This window comes from Enhydra lutris, unplaced genomic scaffold (assembly GCF_002288905.1).
Source record: "Enhydra lutris kenyoni isolate GAN:26980312 unplaced genomic scaffold, ASM228890v2 scaffoldscaffold9, whole genome shotgun sequence".
NCBI classification, from domain to species: domain Eukaryota; kingdom Metazoa; phylum Chordata; class Mammalia; order Carnivora; family Mustelidae; genus Enhydra; species Enhydra lutris.
This window is the reverse complement of record NW_019154093.1, coordinates 67,212,030-67,227,073: the sequence shown is the minus strand read 5'-3', so window position 1 is coordinate 67,227,073 and position 15,044 is coordinate 67,212,030. Positions and strand designations below refer to the sequence as shown.

Below are 15,044 nucleotides of genomic sequence, written 5' to 3'. Positions count from 1 at the left end.
ATGCTGCTCGTAGGTCAAGAAAGTTGAGGTCTGAGACTTGACTGCAAGATGTGGGATCATTTAGCAATGTGGGATCATTGGTAGCTTTGCTAAAAGTAGTACCAGCGGAGTAGAGAAGTGTGGACAAAAACCTGATTAGAAAGAAATAAACTAAAGATGATGAGTATAGACAACTCTTTCAAGAAAGTATGCTCTAAAGACATGAGAAATAGGGGAATAAATGGGTAGAAAGCAGGATCAAGAAAACACTGTTTGTATGTAAAATAAGAGATAAAAGGGAGTGATCCATTAAAGAGGGATTTCTTGATGTCAGAAAGAATTAAGACAGTGATCTTTGAGTGGGTCAGATGAATGTGATCTAGGGCAGGCTACTCAAAGGGTGGTCCAAAAATAGCTGGGAGACTGCCAGAAGTGCAAATTATTTGCCCTTATGCTAGAGCCAATAAATAAGACTCTTAAGGGTGGGACCTAAAGATCTGGGTCTTAACAAGCTTTTTAGGTAATTCCTAAGCATAATAGTGTGAAAGGTATTACCTAGTACACAGGGGAGGGATCCACCTTACCTAGGAACACAGACAATTCATCTATAACAACAGGAGAAAAGGTGGTATATGTGGGCTTAGGTGAGGTAACTAGATAGGGTAGTGACCTAACAGAAATTTTCTAGTTATTACTTTGACTTCTCAATGAAGGAGGAAGCAAGAATACTAGTCTCTTCTTCTGCTTTGAGTTGGACTATTAATTCTAGAGACCCAGAGTGCCATTGTGTTGCATAGCAAAGTTGTATTAATGTCCTTGTACACTCCAAGCCCAACTCCGTCACCCTTTGCAAAGACAAACTTCCCACCTTTTCAGTGCCTAATGTTCCTTAAACTGATCTACACTTTCTGACCCTGCCTCAATCATGCCAAAAACAAGGTTACCACTTATGGAGCATCTGCCATGCTACAGGCACTTCTAAATATATTCTCTCATTCAGTCCTTTCAAATTGATTCATGTATCCATTATTTTACAGATGGGAAAACGGGGGACTTATAAGTGGAACTGTTTATTTACCTAATCATTCACATGCCACACTCTCCAGGGAATAGAGCATCACCAAAGTGATTTCAACACAAGCACTCTCTTTTCCTCAATTTTATGCCACTCCTCCCTCTTTTCTTACTTAAGGGGCTAAAAGGAGTCCACTCTGTTTTTTCCAGAGGTTACTTTGGTTTAACTGTTCTTTTAGCCAATCAGTACCAGTCATATTTCAGTATTCTACCCAATTACTACTCTCTCCTCCTCCCCGGTTCTCCTCTCCCTCTCTTATACCCCCTCCCTCTTTCTCCCTCCCCCTTCTTCCTCCCCCTTCTTCATCAATAATTACTTTATTCCCTACAGCTGTATCCTTACAATCACATTTAATATGCTACTTTCCTCTATTTCCTAAACCATCCACAAAGTTTAAATTTTTTCAACTATAAAAATAAAGTATGAGTAGCCTATTCCTTCTTAAATTTTCTATTATTGAGCAAGTAATATCAGTCTCTTTCTCATTTTGCCTAAAGTTAAACTTTTTGGTTTTCTATCATATTATATGTGGCCATCAGTTCTTTTCACACATTTACTTTTCATGTATTTCCTTACCGCCAAAGCTGGGTTCCCCAAACCCCCACATATACCTACCACACAAATAGCCCCAAACTAGGAAGTGTTTTGAGCATTAAAGCACTGTTAAATGTTTGTGCTCCAAATCAAGGGGAAAAAATTCAATGACAGAATATGCTGGTATTACATAAGATCATCTGTAAGTCTTTCTTGGTCAATATTTGCTTATTAATTATTTATCATATAGGTTTACCATGAAATATTTTCTAGGTAATAAAAAATAGGCTACCATAAAAAAATCTAATGAATATATACATTAATCAATATCTTTCGGCAGGTCATAAGCAATAATGCACTGTTACTGGTTCTACAGTTATTGACCTCCATTAAGATTCTAAATAAATAAATAAATAAGTGTGTAGTCAGGTCACGTTTCTGTTAGATTACTAACAGAAATCTGTTAGATATAGTAATATTTTCACTATTTACTAGCGATGGAACTTTTAAAATTATTTTTCAAGAAAAGTGTATAGGTAATCATGTAGAGGTAATTAAATCTAGATATTATCTTAAAGTCTAAATAAAATCATTGGTAGTTTAAGACACTGTGTGCCTAAATTAACCATTTTTGTCTTCTATGCAGGACATATTTTTACTAGGCCCTTGTGGTCTAGTGAAATTAACTCTTTTCTGAACTCTGTATGTTTGGTACATTACTATTCAGGGATTTTCTCTACCATAGAAGACTCGTATGTGACATCTGGTATGTGACAACGAACTTTATCTTCTTCCTACATCATACTTCCACTTGTATTTCTCATCCTGATGAATATTCACCACCCAAACCCCAAATCTGAAATTCCCCTGAGTAACTTCCTCTCCCTCACTTCTTACATGTATTCAATCAATGAGTGCTATCAATTCTACCTCAAATCTTCATGGAATCCATCCTTTTGAAGTTCATGAAGTTTCTTATTTCTGGACCTCATCCACTCTTGCCTGAACTAGGAGACCATGCCCTTAAGTGATCTGCCTGTCTTGGATTTGCTTTGCTGTTCCTGCAATACCCATCTGTCTACCTTGTATCATAAAAATGCCAAATTAATAATAATTTGAGATGTAAATCTCAATAACTAATGACTTCACTGCTTTGCTCTAAATTCTTGAATTACAGACAAGGTAATTTCCAGACATCTTTGGGTGATCCTGAAGTTCTGGGAACTGGTCACTGCTAGCATTTTCAACTTCATCTCCTGCTACTTACTCCATCACCACCATTCACACTATTCTTCTGGAACTTCTGTAACCATGGGGTTTCTTGTCCTGAAAACAGGTTGTTACTTCTACATAAAATAATCACCTCCCTCATCTGCAAACTAGAACTCAACTTCTAAAATGGAAATTATAATGATAATCACTTCACTAGATTAGGAGAGCATAGCAAATTATTTAGCTCTTTACAAATAGTAGCTGTTTTTATTTCCCACAGCTAATAATCATTATAATTTAAGCTTTTTTATCTCAATGTGTGCCATTTAAACCTATTCTAAAAACAACACATTATAGATTTGATGTTGTTGATAAACTCCACTGAATTATACACTTTGACTACTGTTCTCTTTCCATTCTTTAGTTATTTGCATCTCTAGAATCACTAGAATTATTTCTAGAGTTACTAGAAGCATTACATTTGTGTTGTTTTTCTTCTTATTTTTAAGTATGCATTTTTCTTTTTTCTTAAGATTTATTTCTTTATTCTTTTGAGAGAGAGAGAGAGAGAGAGGAGAAGAAGAAGAAGGAGGATAGGGAGAGGGACAAGCAGACTCTGTGCCCAATGAAGGGCTCGATTCCACAACTCTGAGATCATGACCTGAGCCAAAATCAAGAGTCAGACACTTAACCAACTAAGCCACCCAGGAGCTCCTCCTTTTTTTTATTTTTTTAATTTTTAAATAAGAGCATTGGCTCCCCTGACATTCAATCCTATATTCTTCTAAAGATGCTATTATTTTGTTGACTGATAGTTCATTAGTAACTATAATTACCATATCCATGTTGCATCTTAAATAATCTAGCCATTGCATGTATATTAGTTTCCAATCTGGAAATTACGCTCTTGAAAAGATACTTCCCCTCCTAAATCAGTAAAATTCCAGGTATAGTTTTCAAATATTTAGATTTATAAATCCACTTTGCTTTTTGTTACTGCCACATTGTAATACTGTGTAAAACTGCACAGTCCTTTCTCTGAATACTCTTATGCAAGGCTAACTTTAATATATGAACTATTGTGTTTTTATCCTTATCGATTTCTCATATTATATAATAATATACATATAATATATAATAACCACAGGCTTTCTAGGCCTGTGGTTAAAAAAAAAAAATGAATCAACTAAAATCATTTGGATGTATTTTGAAGGGGAAAATAAAAAGCCTAAATTCTTAGGTAATAGAAGGAAGATTTAAGGAGTCTTTCAGTATTCAACTTAAAACTCTTTTTGAGAATAAAGGGCATATACACCTCTATAAATATGTATCTCTTTCATTTTATTAAAGTCATTTCCTTTATTTCTGCTGCCAAACTGTTTATGAAAAATATGTATCTTTGGCTGAGAATTCGAGCTACAAACAATTCCAGAATTCTCCTAAGGAATCAAAATAGTATGTTTCCTTCTTATAACAGGTTCCTTTTCATTTAATTTTCATTCAGCCATATTTCCCTTCATGTCTTCTCTCTACATTTTTTTTTTAATTTTAGAACACATATATTGTACAAGACAACCACCTCGGATTTATTCCATTCAGGACCTGAGATTTGGATATGAGCAATTCATAGTATTTGTAAAAAGAATATAATAATTCTATCCATAAGCCCCAAATTCAAAATACACATTTGCCAATCCAACTCTAATAAACAGATCATTGAGTCTTAAAGCTGAAAGGGGCCTTGGAGAGCGTGGAATCCAAACCTGAAAAAAATGAAAGCCAAAAAATGTTAAGTCACTGGCCAGTCACTCAACTAACCAGAGGAGAATAGGACTGGACCCTCAGACTCCCTAAATCCAAGTTCTGGGCTCTCTTTTAATAAGTCACATGTTCCCTTGTGACTCCTGGTTATCAGCCTGTCATTCTGCACAAGGTGAAAATACAGTTAACAGAGTTTGTCTTTTGTCTGAGCAACTTAGGAAGCCCTCATTCTTAAAAGTAAAATTGGAAACATGAAATTTCCATAACAGAAGCTTTCCTCTAAGGCTGCCTTTTCTGTCAGCTCACAAGTAAGTTGCCTAAGGTAATGTTTTCCACAGGCAGTAGCTATTCATCTTTGACTTTTTTTTTGTTTTGTTTTTAGAGGCAACAATGCTAATTTTAGGTTACTGTTTAAAAAAATAAAATAAAAATCTCTTACTCTCAATATCTGATCATCTAGGAAATTCTTTGCAGACTTGTTTTCATGCTCTGCCTGAAATTACTCAGTCTACGCCTGGCAAAATGTGTAGATATTAAATTTGATGTTTGGAAATGTGCACTTTGGCAGACCTCCATCTAAAGGTGTATTTTTTATGAAGGATAAAGAGCAGCTGATTAGACTCACAAAAACCCCAGAGGAAATAGACTCTGTTGATGGTAACTCACAACAGTGGAGCAGAAAGAGCTCAAGTTTCCCTCTCCCTCCAACCTATGCTCTCTGAATTACCAACCAAGCCCTATCAAGAATATTTCCTTTGATGAGGCAGCAAAGTGTCTGGAAGGGAGGGAAAAGGAAGAGCAAGGCACTTCCCACGAGGGTGGGGTAAAGAGGTTCTGTGAGCTTTCCCCAGCGATTAGAGCTGGAAAAGTTGATTTCTTTTCATGCTGTAAATGTGGCGAGCTGCAGTCACGCCTCCCGCTGCCAGCCAAGCTCCAGGATCTTAATCAGTCACTATGAAAACTCATTAGCTTCACGGCAATGAGTCCTCCACTGCTGAAGCTTGGCGCTGTGCTTAGTACCATGGCAATGATCTCAAACTGGATGTCCCAAACTCTCCCATCCTTGGTAGGACTGAACACCACGAGGCTATCGACGCCAGATACCTTAGTAAGTCACTCTGGTGGGTTTGGCCATCTTGGGAAGTAAGTGCTTTAAACCAGTGGGCTTGATTGTCTAAACTGCGAAGGCTGAGATTTTGCTTCTGTATTTACAGGGCTGCTTCACGGATTCGATATTTATGTGCTAACTTTAGTCATGGGTATTTCTTTGTGAACACTTTAAAGCTACACCAAAAAACTAAGTGGACGGTCTGAGAAATTAGCTGTGAAAGGAAATACTTGACTCCTTCAATTCTTAAGACTGATAAATTCTAACTTAACTATATTAACCTGAGGTTTGGAAGGATTCTTTAGGAAATGTGTTTTGTTGTTTGTTTGTTTGTTTGTTTGTTTATCATTTTGCTTCTTCTTTTATGTCTGTAAAATTCCCATAATTTTACCTGCAGAGTATGCTATAGAGATATTCCATCTAATCTAGTTTTCCTATAGCAGGCTCTTCCCTGGAATTCAATTCTTAGGACTGTTTGCAATGCCTTCAGTCTGAGAAACCAACCTCTTTTAACATAAATTAAAAAAAAAACCTCAGCAACTTAAAGCCTGCCAAAAAGACTTTAAGAGAGCTAAGAGACACAAGCAATATAAAACTTACTTGATGATTTATCTCTCTTTGTTTAATTTTTTTTAAATTTATTTATTTGACAGACAGAGATCACAAGAAGGCAGAGAGGCAGGCAGAGAAAGAGGGGGAAGCAGGCTCCCCGCTGAGCAGAGAGCCTGATGCGGGGCTCAATCCCAGGTCCCTGGGATCAGGACCTGAGCCGAAGGTGGAGGCTTTAACCCACTGAGCCATCCAGGTGCCCCTGTAAAATTTTTTATAAAGACTCGCCTATCACAAGCCTAGCTCCTGTAGTCTTCATTCACCTAAAATTAATGTCTTTTTAACCCTTCCCACATTATAAAAAAGTCTTTTCTGGTAGTTTGAACCACAGTTTAGTTCCCAATACTCTAAAACCTTTCAAATAAAAATGAAAACTGCTGGTTTTTCAGACAGAAGTTACAAATTCAAACAGAAGGAATATCCTCAAAAAATCATTTCCCTGCTGTCAAATAAAGGATACAGAAACAATTAGCATTTGGAGCTCTTTACCTTCTTATCTTTATCTATTTTTACCACTGGATTACTCCAGTGGATCAAAAAGTCTGATACTAAAAGAAAAGTAACCTTCCATTTTCAAGACTTATTTGCAGGTACTACAAATAATTAATTAATCTATCGATGTGTAACTGAGTAGAGCCAAATCAAATCGATTATATAATTTGCTAGATTGAGCTGGTTCTTAGGGCATGGACAGAGCACATGTGAGGCATACTTTGACCCACTTTTATGTTTACCTCCCTTAGGTCATTTAAGTCACCTCACTGCCTCTACTGTTGAAATTCCCCTCCCTACCTGCATGATGTATGTATGGCAGAAGGGATATAAAAAAGATTTCTAGTTATAAAGAAAACATGATATGTCATCAACAAACAATTATAAAATCAATTTACATTAGCTACTATGCACTGACCAAATTTTCTCAATGTTCAAAGAACCTGATAGTTCTTGACAATTTAGTTGTTGAATTAACTCTTTCAGCAAATAAACCTAAACTAAGATAGTCATGAATGATTTATAACACAAACTTCGTACCTTGGTTCTGATATGTCTATTTTTTGTGTATGTAGACATTGGTTTTCTTATTTCCTATTGTTGTTGATGGAGAAGAATCAAATTTCCAAAATTATGCATGATTCTTTTAGGACTTCTAGTTATCTTGTAAGGTTAAAGTAAATTCATTTTCTTTACTTCTTGATTAGTAATCTGTTGGCTGAAAAACATAAAGCATTGCCATGGTCTCTGAAGGTTCTGATATGGCCAAATCCACCTTTGGGTGACCAAAAAAAAAAAAATAGGGACATTTACACTATGTTATTCTTCACTAGAAAGGAGAAACCAGCTTGCAAAAGCTAATTTTTTTTATGTTTTACAGAAGCGGCATACTTTACAGGAGATCGATGGCTATGGCACTTCCCTACCTTAGTTATTTAAGATGATTGCTTATACCTTATGATTCCCATGGTGAAAAATGAATGAATCTGTATTTCCTAGATTAAGATCATAAAATGTTAATGCTGGAAAGGATTTCTGAAACCATCCAGGCCAGTTATCTTCACACTATTTTGGCAGTGGTACCTTGCCCCCATCCCCCAAACTAAATTTTATGTAATACACGCTTTGTTGAGTGAAACTTGAAGTGGAAATCCAGTTTGTAAAACAGGTCATGGATGGAATAATAAATTAAGGGGGGGGCATTTATTGGCCCCGCCACCATCTGCTCCCTCCCCACACAATCAACCCTTTGTCCTAGACAAGATTCCTCCAGAGAAAACTTACAGCCTCAAAGGCTCAGTTGGAAATATGAATGATCTAATCCAACCTCCTCATGCCGCAACTGGGAGGAATGACCCAAAATATATAAGTGACTAAACATATTCCCCCTAGCTAGTGAATGAGAGAGCCACAGGTAGAAGAAAGTCCCCTGACTGCAGTCCTGATCAGAGGAGTGGTCTCATCCTTTACTAGTCCTTACCCCTCCTGGCCCTGGCACCACAGTAGGTTCGTTCTGCCCTAATCAGATGGTTTCCCATAACCCTGAACTCTACTTCCCTTCTATGAAAGGGTTAACATTGCCCTTCCTAGTAGATTCAGCTAGGATATCCTGCCCTTTTTAACTTTCTTGCTGAATGTCCTCACTTTAGACAGTATGAATGGGATGGGCCTGCATTTCGTAAACATCAAAACAAAACCAAAGAAAAAGAGAGTAGGTCTTAAAATTTGTTTTGTGATTGTTTATGGGCTGTGCAGATGGCAAAAACTGCAGATTTACACAAATATGAAGTCTTTCTTTAGAAGGGTAGTTTCAAGTGACCTGAAAAAAAAATAAAAATAAGGAAAAAAAAAAAAGGATTTCAGTGATTAAATGCAATTAAATCTGTTTATAGCGTCTCTGAAATAGGCAGTGTACATTTGATTGTCTCAAAAGCTGAAAGAGGTTTTTATATCTCCAAGATATTTTTGTTAAATACAGCTCCTTAATAGGGGAATATACTCCCTCTTGTTTTTGTTAGAATCTTGAAACATTTCTTTATTGTCCTCTTTGGCCCTGTTTTTCTCTCTTTTTCCTTCTAATTTATCACTGGGCCCACCAGCCTCTGGAGAGGCTAGCGTCTGCAGAGGTGAAGCCTTGGCTCTAAGAAAGCTCGGGCCCCCTCTGGCACTTCTCTCTGATGCAGAGTAACTGCCTCTTGAGGCTGAGCTTCTGAAAAATGCCCCACGCTGTGGCCTCCACACCAGGAAGAACCTGGAAAAGAGCAATTAAATAAGCAGAGGACATTCAGCAGCCACCAGCTGTTCCCAGGCAGCCCGACTGCTGGGGTAGGAAAAGGCCTCAAAGGGAACCCATGGGCCTAAGTGATTTGTTTTGCTACAATTTCAAACATCTAGTTGACTTCTCCTCATAAATAACTACTTCACTGAGTTAGTCTGTTTTAAGTCCTGTGAAATGAGAATACCCTGACACAAAGTCTCCACACTTTGTACATTTCTTTTTCTCAACTCACCGACTTTTTTCAGTCTGCATGAAGACACCAAAGTTCTGTTTCAAGGTTTTTCTTCCTCAGATCCTTAAGCAGTATCCCTCTTGTGAAAGGGCAGCTAAGCAAATTAAGGAGTGGGAGATGGATGAGAAAACAGAACTGCAAATCTTGAGAGCCACAGAGAAAGAATAATTGCCTTTTTAGAGAAGAAAAGTGACATGGATACAAGAGTAGATGTATTCCTGTGTGAGTACTTAAAGCAGAAGTAGGGCCAAAAGGGGAAAATTACAAAGACAGAAGTTCAGATGGAGCCCCTCAGCTTGCCGCCAGTGGAAGGGCTGCCTATGAAGCAGCAAAATTCTTATCGTGCAGAGTTCGAGTGGAAGCACAAGAAAAGACAGAAGCGTGACTGAGTGGAGAGACACAGGGCTAGATATGACCTCTAACTGAGTCTTTCCCAACTCGAAGTCTTTGTGATTTCCAGAATATGAACAGAGGTGTTCAACCGACCTAAATTTTATATCTTTAGGTTTTTTGTTTGTCATTTGTTTTTGTTGTTGTTGTTTTAATAGTTGTTTTTCTTGGAGCCTTGAGGCTTTCTTGAGTGAAAATATACATTTCTTATTTCAGTTCCAACTAGTCTCATAAGAAATAAGAAGAAAACTGCTATGCAGTGACATCTTTATTAACACATCCTCTAGAACACAGCTTCATTCAGTGTGGTCTGTCAACATCTCTCCCATTCCTTTCCTCACACTTCTCCTCTCTTCACAACTAAAGTCATTAGCATGCTAAACCATATTTCACTCTCTGAGATCAAACATATCCTCAGACGAAAAAATCTGTAAGGGGTTTCATCATCACTTCAGTATCCCCACTCTAAATCAAATAGGATCTAACAAATGAATTTTTCCCTGCTTTATTTTCCCCTACCTTGTACACCACTTCTAATAGATTCCTTATTCTTTTTTTTTTTTTTTTTTCCTCAGTCTGTACTTTTATGAAATGCCTAGAAACTCAAGATAAAACATAAGACCTAGAAATGTTCAACTAGCTGATTCGGTTCCCTTGAAAGGATCAAAATTCTGTCTTTTGTCTGCCTCTTCACCTGGGTCCTGATAAATGATTGCAGAGCCCACCACAGGGAAATCCAGTTGTCTTGCTGAGCCTTTACTGCTAACAGCTTCTCTGGGGTGCCAACTGCTACTTATTTCCATACTTTTTAGATGATGCCCTCCATCCACTGCATGCCTCTCCTCCACAGCAAATTTTTTGACTTTTGGTAAATGGACATAGAATATCTGTACACATTTATCTGCAGAGGATGGGAGAAAAGACCGTGCTGACAGTTGAAGAAAACTGGGTCTAAAGTCCTGTACGCGATATTGACTAAATGGATGACTTGAAAAAAAAAATTGCTTATGTTGAGTTTCAATTTCCTCACAAGTAAAATAATGTCAATGTCTAAGGAAGGGTCATTCTTTCAAAGAAAGGTAAGATTAAATCAAAAGGTGGGATTTTATAAACAGAAAAACAAATGGAAATGCATGATATTTTTCTTTATTTTTACTTTTACCTCAGTCTTCAGGATCTCTCTTTTCTGGTACAAAGCCCTTGGAGTTTTAGGAGAACTCTCACAGTAGCTTTGTATTTATAAAGCATAGCTTGGTAATTAAATTATAAGGAAAGAATCCAGACTTGAAATCTAATTGTTAAAATTATCATTTTAAGTCTCTTATTTAGAGCATTCTTAAATATTTCATGAGTTCTGCAATATTAAAAACTGCTAGATAGTTCATTTAGTTCTTCTAATTAACACAAAGGGTTCAAAGAGGACTGCATCAGTAACCACTATGATTAGAGATGCTTTGGATAGTAATAAATGACATCCACCCTCCAGGTCCAAGTACTGGCCTTCACAGCAGTTCCGGAAATGCTTTCAGGGTTATCTTCAGCGTTTATAGAAGGAATTTTCAGATAACTGGTGACGCAGTGTGGTGGCTAAACTTTCAGACCGGACAACAAACTGACATCAGACTACAAATCCCAGCTCTGCTGATTACCCCCTGCATGACCTTGAGCAAGTTCCTGACGGTCTTTAAGTCTCAGTTCCCTCATGTATAAAATGGGGGGAATAACATAACCTCGTCCATATGGTTAGTGTGATATTCAAAGACAGCGGTACGTGTGAACTGCCAAGTAATGGCTAGAGCTCCATAAATGGTTGCTATTACTATGAGTTTTACAGATACCTGAATAGTTGTTCTTGTGAGTTAAAATGGCAAGTCTTTTTTCATTGGTATCAAAAATTTTCTAAATATTTCCTTCCCCCCCTGAGGTCTAACTGGTTTTATCTTGATCCTCTTTTCAATGACAGTTGTAGATACCCTAAAAGAGAGCACCAGAGATGCGCATAAAGCTTTCTTTATTTATCACCGACCCCGACAAAGAGGCCTCTATCAAAACCCAGGGGACTGTCAGGCACTCATCTTTTACATTAGCTCTTTTCTCTTTTGAGTTACCTTTTTCTTGCCAAAGAGGTAACTTGTTATAGTTGAGATCATTCAGACTAACTCTACAGTAGATAAGGTCATGGCTCTTTTCAGTGATTCTTACAAGAAGACAATGGGAAGTACAAACAAGGCTGGAGTCTGCTTTTATTAAGCTGACACTTGAGGGAGAATGCTAAATGAACATCAAACCCTATTCACCTTTCCTGTTTCCCTCATTCCAGAGAGCGACTGACACCTTGCCCTGTCATGATAAGCTCCTCACTAGTTAGCCAAACACTTGGCAAGTGAACACCAATATGAATGCTGCTAGGTTTAATAATCAGTGTTTGCACTGCTGTTAAAGACATTTTAATATTATAATTGGGTGACCCATGCTCCTTTATCCAAAAGCTAAATTTATCCTAGTGACAAGACTTAATTTTCTGACATACCTGAAATTTGTGTCCAATGCGAGGTGAATTCTAACGGAAATGATAGGACCTATGTCTAGATATTTAAACCCCACACTGTTACTTAGTTTAAACCTCTAATGGTACCACTGAAATTACTCCGGTAAACCATTCCTAACTCCATTCTATAATCTCTGAATTTTTTCTTCTTTAATAAAAAAAGTGTAACACACTAATCTTTAAGAAGTTATCTGATTCTAATAGTAGACAATTTTAAGTACATCCTTGTATCCTAACTTGATATTCAAGCATAAATGCTAGAAGGGATAAGAGAATGAAAAAGAAAGGAATAATAATGAATCCAGTGCTTCAGAAATAAAAGGCCGCATAGGAAGCTTCCATGAATTATCTGAAAAGGGAGATTAAAAGGAGCACCGGCACCAGCTGCTTCTCATTATAGATGAACTACAAGGACTATGACACTTTCCAGAGTTTCCTGAGTTTACAACTTACAGCTTCTCTGATATTTGTTCTTGATTGTTGTTGGAATGCCCATCAGCACCCTCTAGTGATTATTGCTGAAGCCCTTGAAAGGAAAAGTGAGATTGATACAAAGGGTGGGATCTTATAAACAGAAAAACAAACTGCCATGCAAGATACTTTGAAAAGAAAAAGAACTGTGTGTTGGTTGATGGTATGCAATGATCTGGGACCTGGGAGAGGATAAGTAGGAAACAGTATCTGTTCTGCTATGAATTCTAGAGACAAACGATCTCACAGAGGATAGCAGATCTGTAAAGAGGGAAGTCAGCCTGCATTAGTTCTTTAAAGAGTCTGCTTTCAATCTGGCAAAACACTCCAGGTCTATAGGCAAACAGCGGAGTCCAGGAACACTGAGCATTGTGCAAGACAGTCCTCTGCTGGCCTCCCTTCACCTCCTGGTTCCTAATCGCATCTCAGTTCCCAACCCCTAGCCCTTCTCTCCCTCTTCTTCAGCCTTGGTCCTCCAATTTGATTCATTAAATACCTTATTTTCTAAATTAAATTCATTTCCCTCTTCTCCTGATCATACAAGAAATACCTATCTGCTGAATCCCTGAAACCCCAAAATGACAGATAGAGAAAGGCTGATAAATTTCAGATCCTAGCTGTACAAGTAAGCCAGAGCTTACTTATGCAGGAAATTTATTACTTATTACTGATTTATCTGATATTTCCACAGGAAAAACAAATTCAGATCAAATTAGATGGTTTGTCTGTGTAACATCTGTTAGGTGGTTTTTCAATATCCGTGATTGACCTTTAAAAACAATTATCTGGCTGTTCAACATCATACTGATAGGACATTGTAATTAAAAGCAGGATCTAGACCTGCACTTTCCAGCAAGGGGCCACATGTAGCTACTGAGCATTTGAGATGTGGCTAATCCAAATTGAGCTAAGTCATAAGCACAAAATGCACAGTTTCAAAGACAGTACCAAAAAAAGGAGAAAAAATAACGTGAAGTATCTCACGAATAATTTTTGTACTGATCACATGTTGAAATATTTTAGATATATGGATTAAATAAAATATATTAAGGTTAGGGGCGCCTGGGTGACTCAGTGGGTTAAAGCCCCTGCCTTCGGCTCAGGTCATGGTCCCAGGGTCCTGGGATCGAGCCCCGCATCGGGCTCTCTGCTCCGCGGGGAGCCTGCTTTCTCCTCTCTCTCTCTGTCTGCCTCTCTGCCTACTTGTGATCTCTGCCTGTCAGATAAATAAATAAAATCTTTAAAAAAAAAAAATATATATATATATATATATATATATATTAAGGTTAATATTATTTCTTCTTCCTTTTTCAAGCCTGTTAGAAAAGCTAAAATTATTACATTTCCAGTTGACAGTACTGCCCCGGAGCATACTGCCTGGTTTCACAGAAGCTCTACTACATCCAAGCTGAGTGTCCCCAAGTAATTTCCTCTTCTGTGAAATGGAAATAATAATTCCTGCTTCTCAGGGTGCTTCTTTGTACTGCTGTATCATCAAAGTCAATGCATGTGAGCTGTCCTTTGGAACAGGACCTAACCTTGAACAGGCTGCACTCTTCAGTCCAGGCAATCCCCAAAGAGAAACTCAACTGAGAGTCAAGCTACCGATAATCTCAGCGGCTGGGAGAATGAGTGCCTCTTTGGGCATCCACAACGACTTCTGCTTGTATAACGGAGAGCATATGTTTAAGCACAGTTCTTTCTGAAAAATAACTTGATGAAAAATGGGGATACTTACCTTTGTATCTGATAGAATGTACTCGCTATGACAGGAAATATCTAGTAGCTGGATATAAACTAAGTGTGGAAATAAGACAGATGAAAGGCAACTAGCAATACTAGACAATATGCATTAAATGCCTAATGAATGATACAGACAATCTTTCGGAATAGGTAAAAAACCATAAGGGCTTAGTAAACCAAAGGTTTATAAAACAGGTATTCCAAGCAGGAGAAACAAAATGAGTGACATACAAAAATATGAATCAAGGTGGCATACTTTCAGGACACAAATAGACCAACTTGGTTGGAAAGAAGTTTCTTATAGGAAGATACAGGAGGAAAAACTAGAAACATAAATAAGAGGCTGACTTTAAGCTGCCTCCTTTACTGATAGGAAAGCCACTTTAGACCAGGGTTCTAGAGAGGTAGGGTGATAAGTGCGCAGAAGTAATTTAAGAGGATGAACTTGGCAGACTATGTCAAAATACTCTCTTGAACTTCTCTGGGACTCTGCTTCCTTTGCAAAACCATGCTGATCTAATTCTTTTTACCGTAAATTCTCATATGCTACTTTTCTAGCTTTACTCATTGGCCCTTCAATACACAGGAAGGTCCTTAAGATAGGGCTTGCTT

General features: G+C 37.7%; 1 protein-coding gene across 3 annotated transcripts in view; it reads left to right on the top strand.

Moving 5' to 3' along the window:
* LOC111143166 (olfactomedin 3) overlaps nt 1–15,044 on the top strand; it is a 194,881-nt gene that overhangs the window by 142,551 nt on the left and 37,286 nt on the right. The window contains exon 1 of one of the 3 annotated variants that reach the window (XM_022496677.1): nt 5,541–5,669. The exons of 1 other annotated variant lie outside the window; for it this stretch is intronic. In XM_022496677.1, the coding sequence (XP_022352385.1) occupies nt 5,541–5,669 (129 nt within the window). Of the gene's footprint in view, nt 1–5,540; nt 5,670–10,979; nt 11,022–15,044 lie in introns of those variants that run through there. One more of the 3 variants, XM_022496679.1, reaches the window with a different exon arrangement.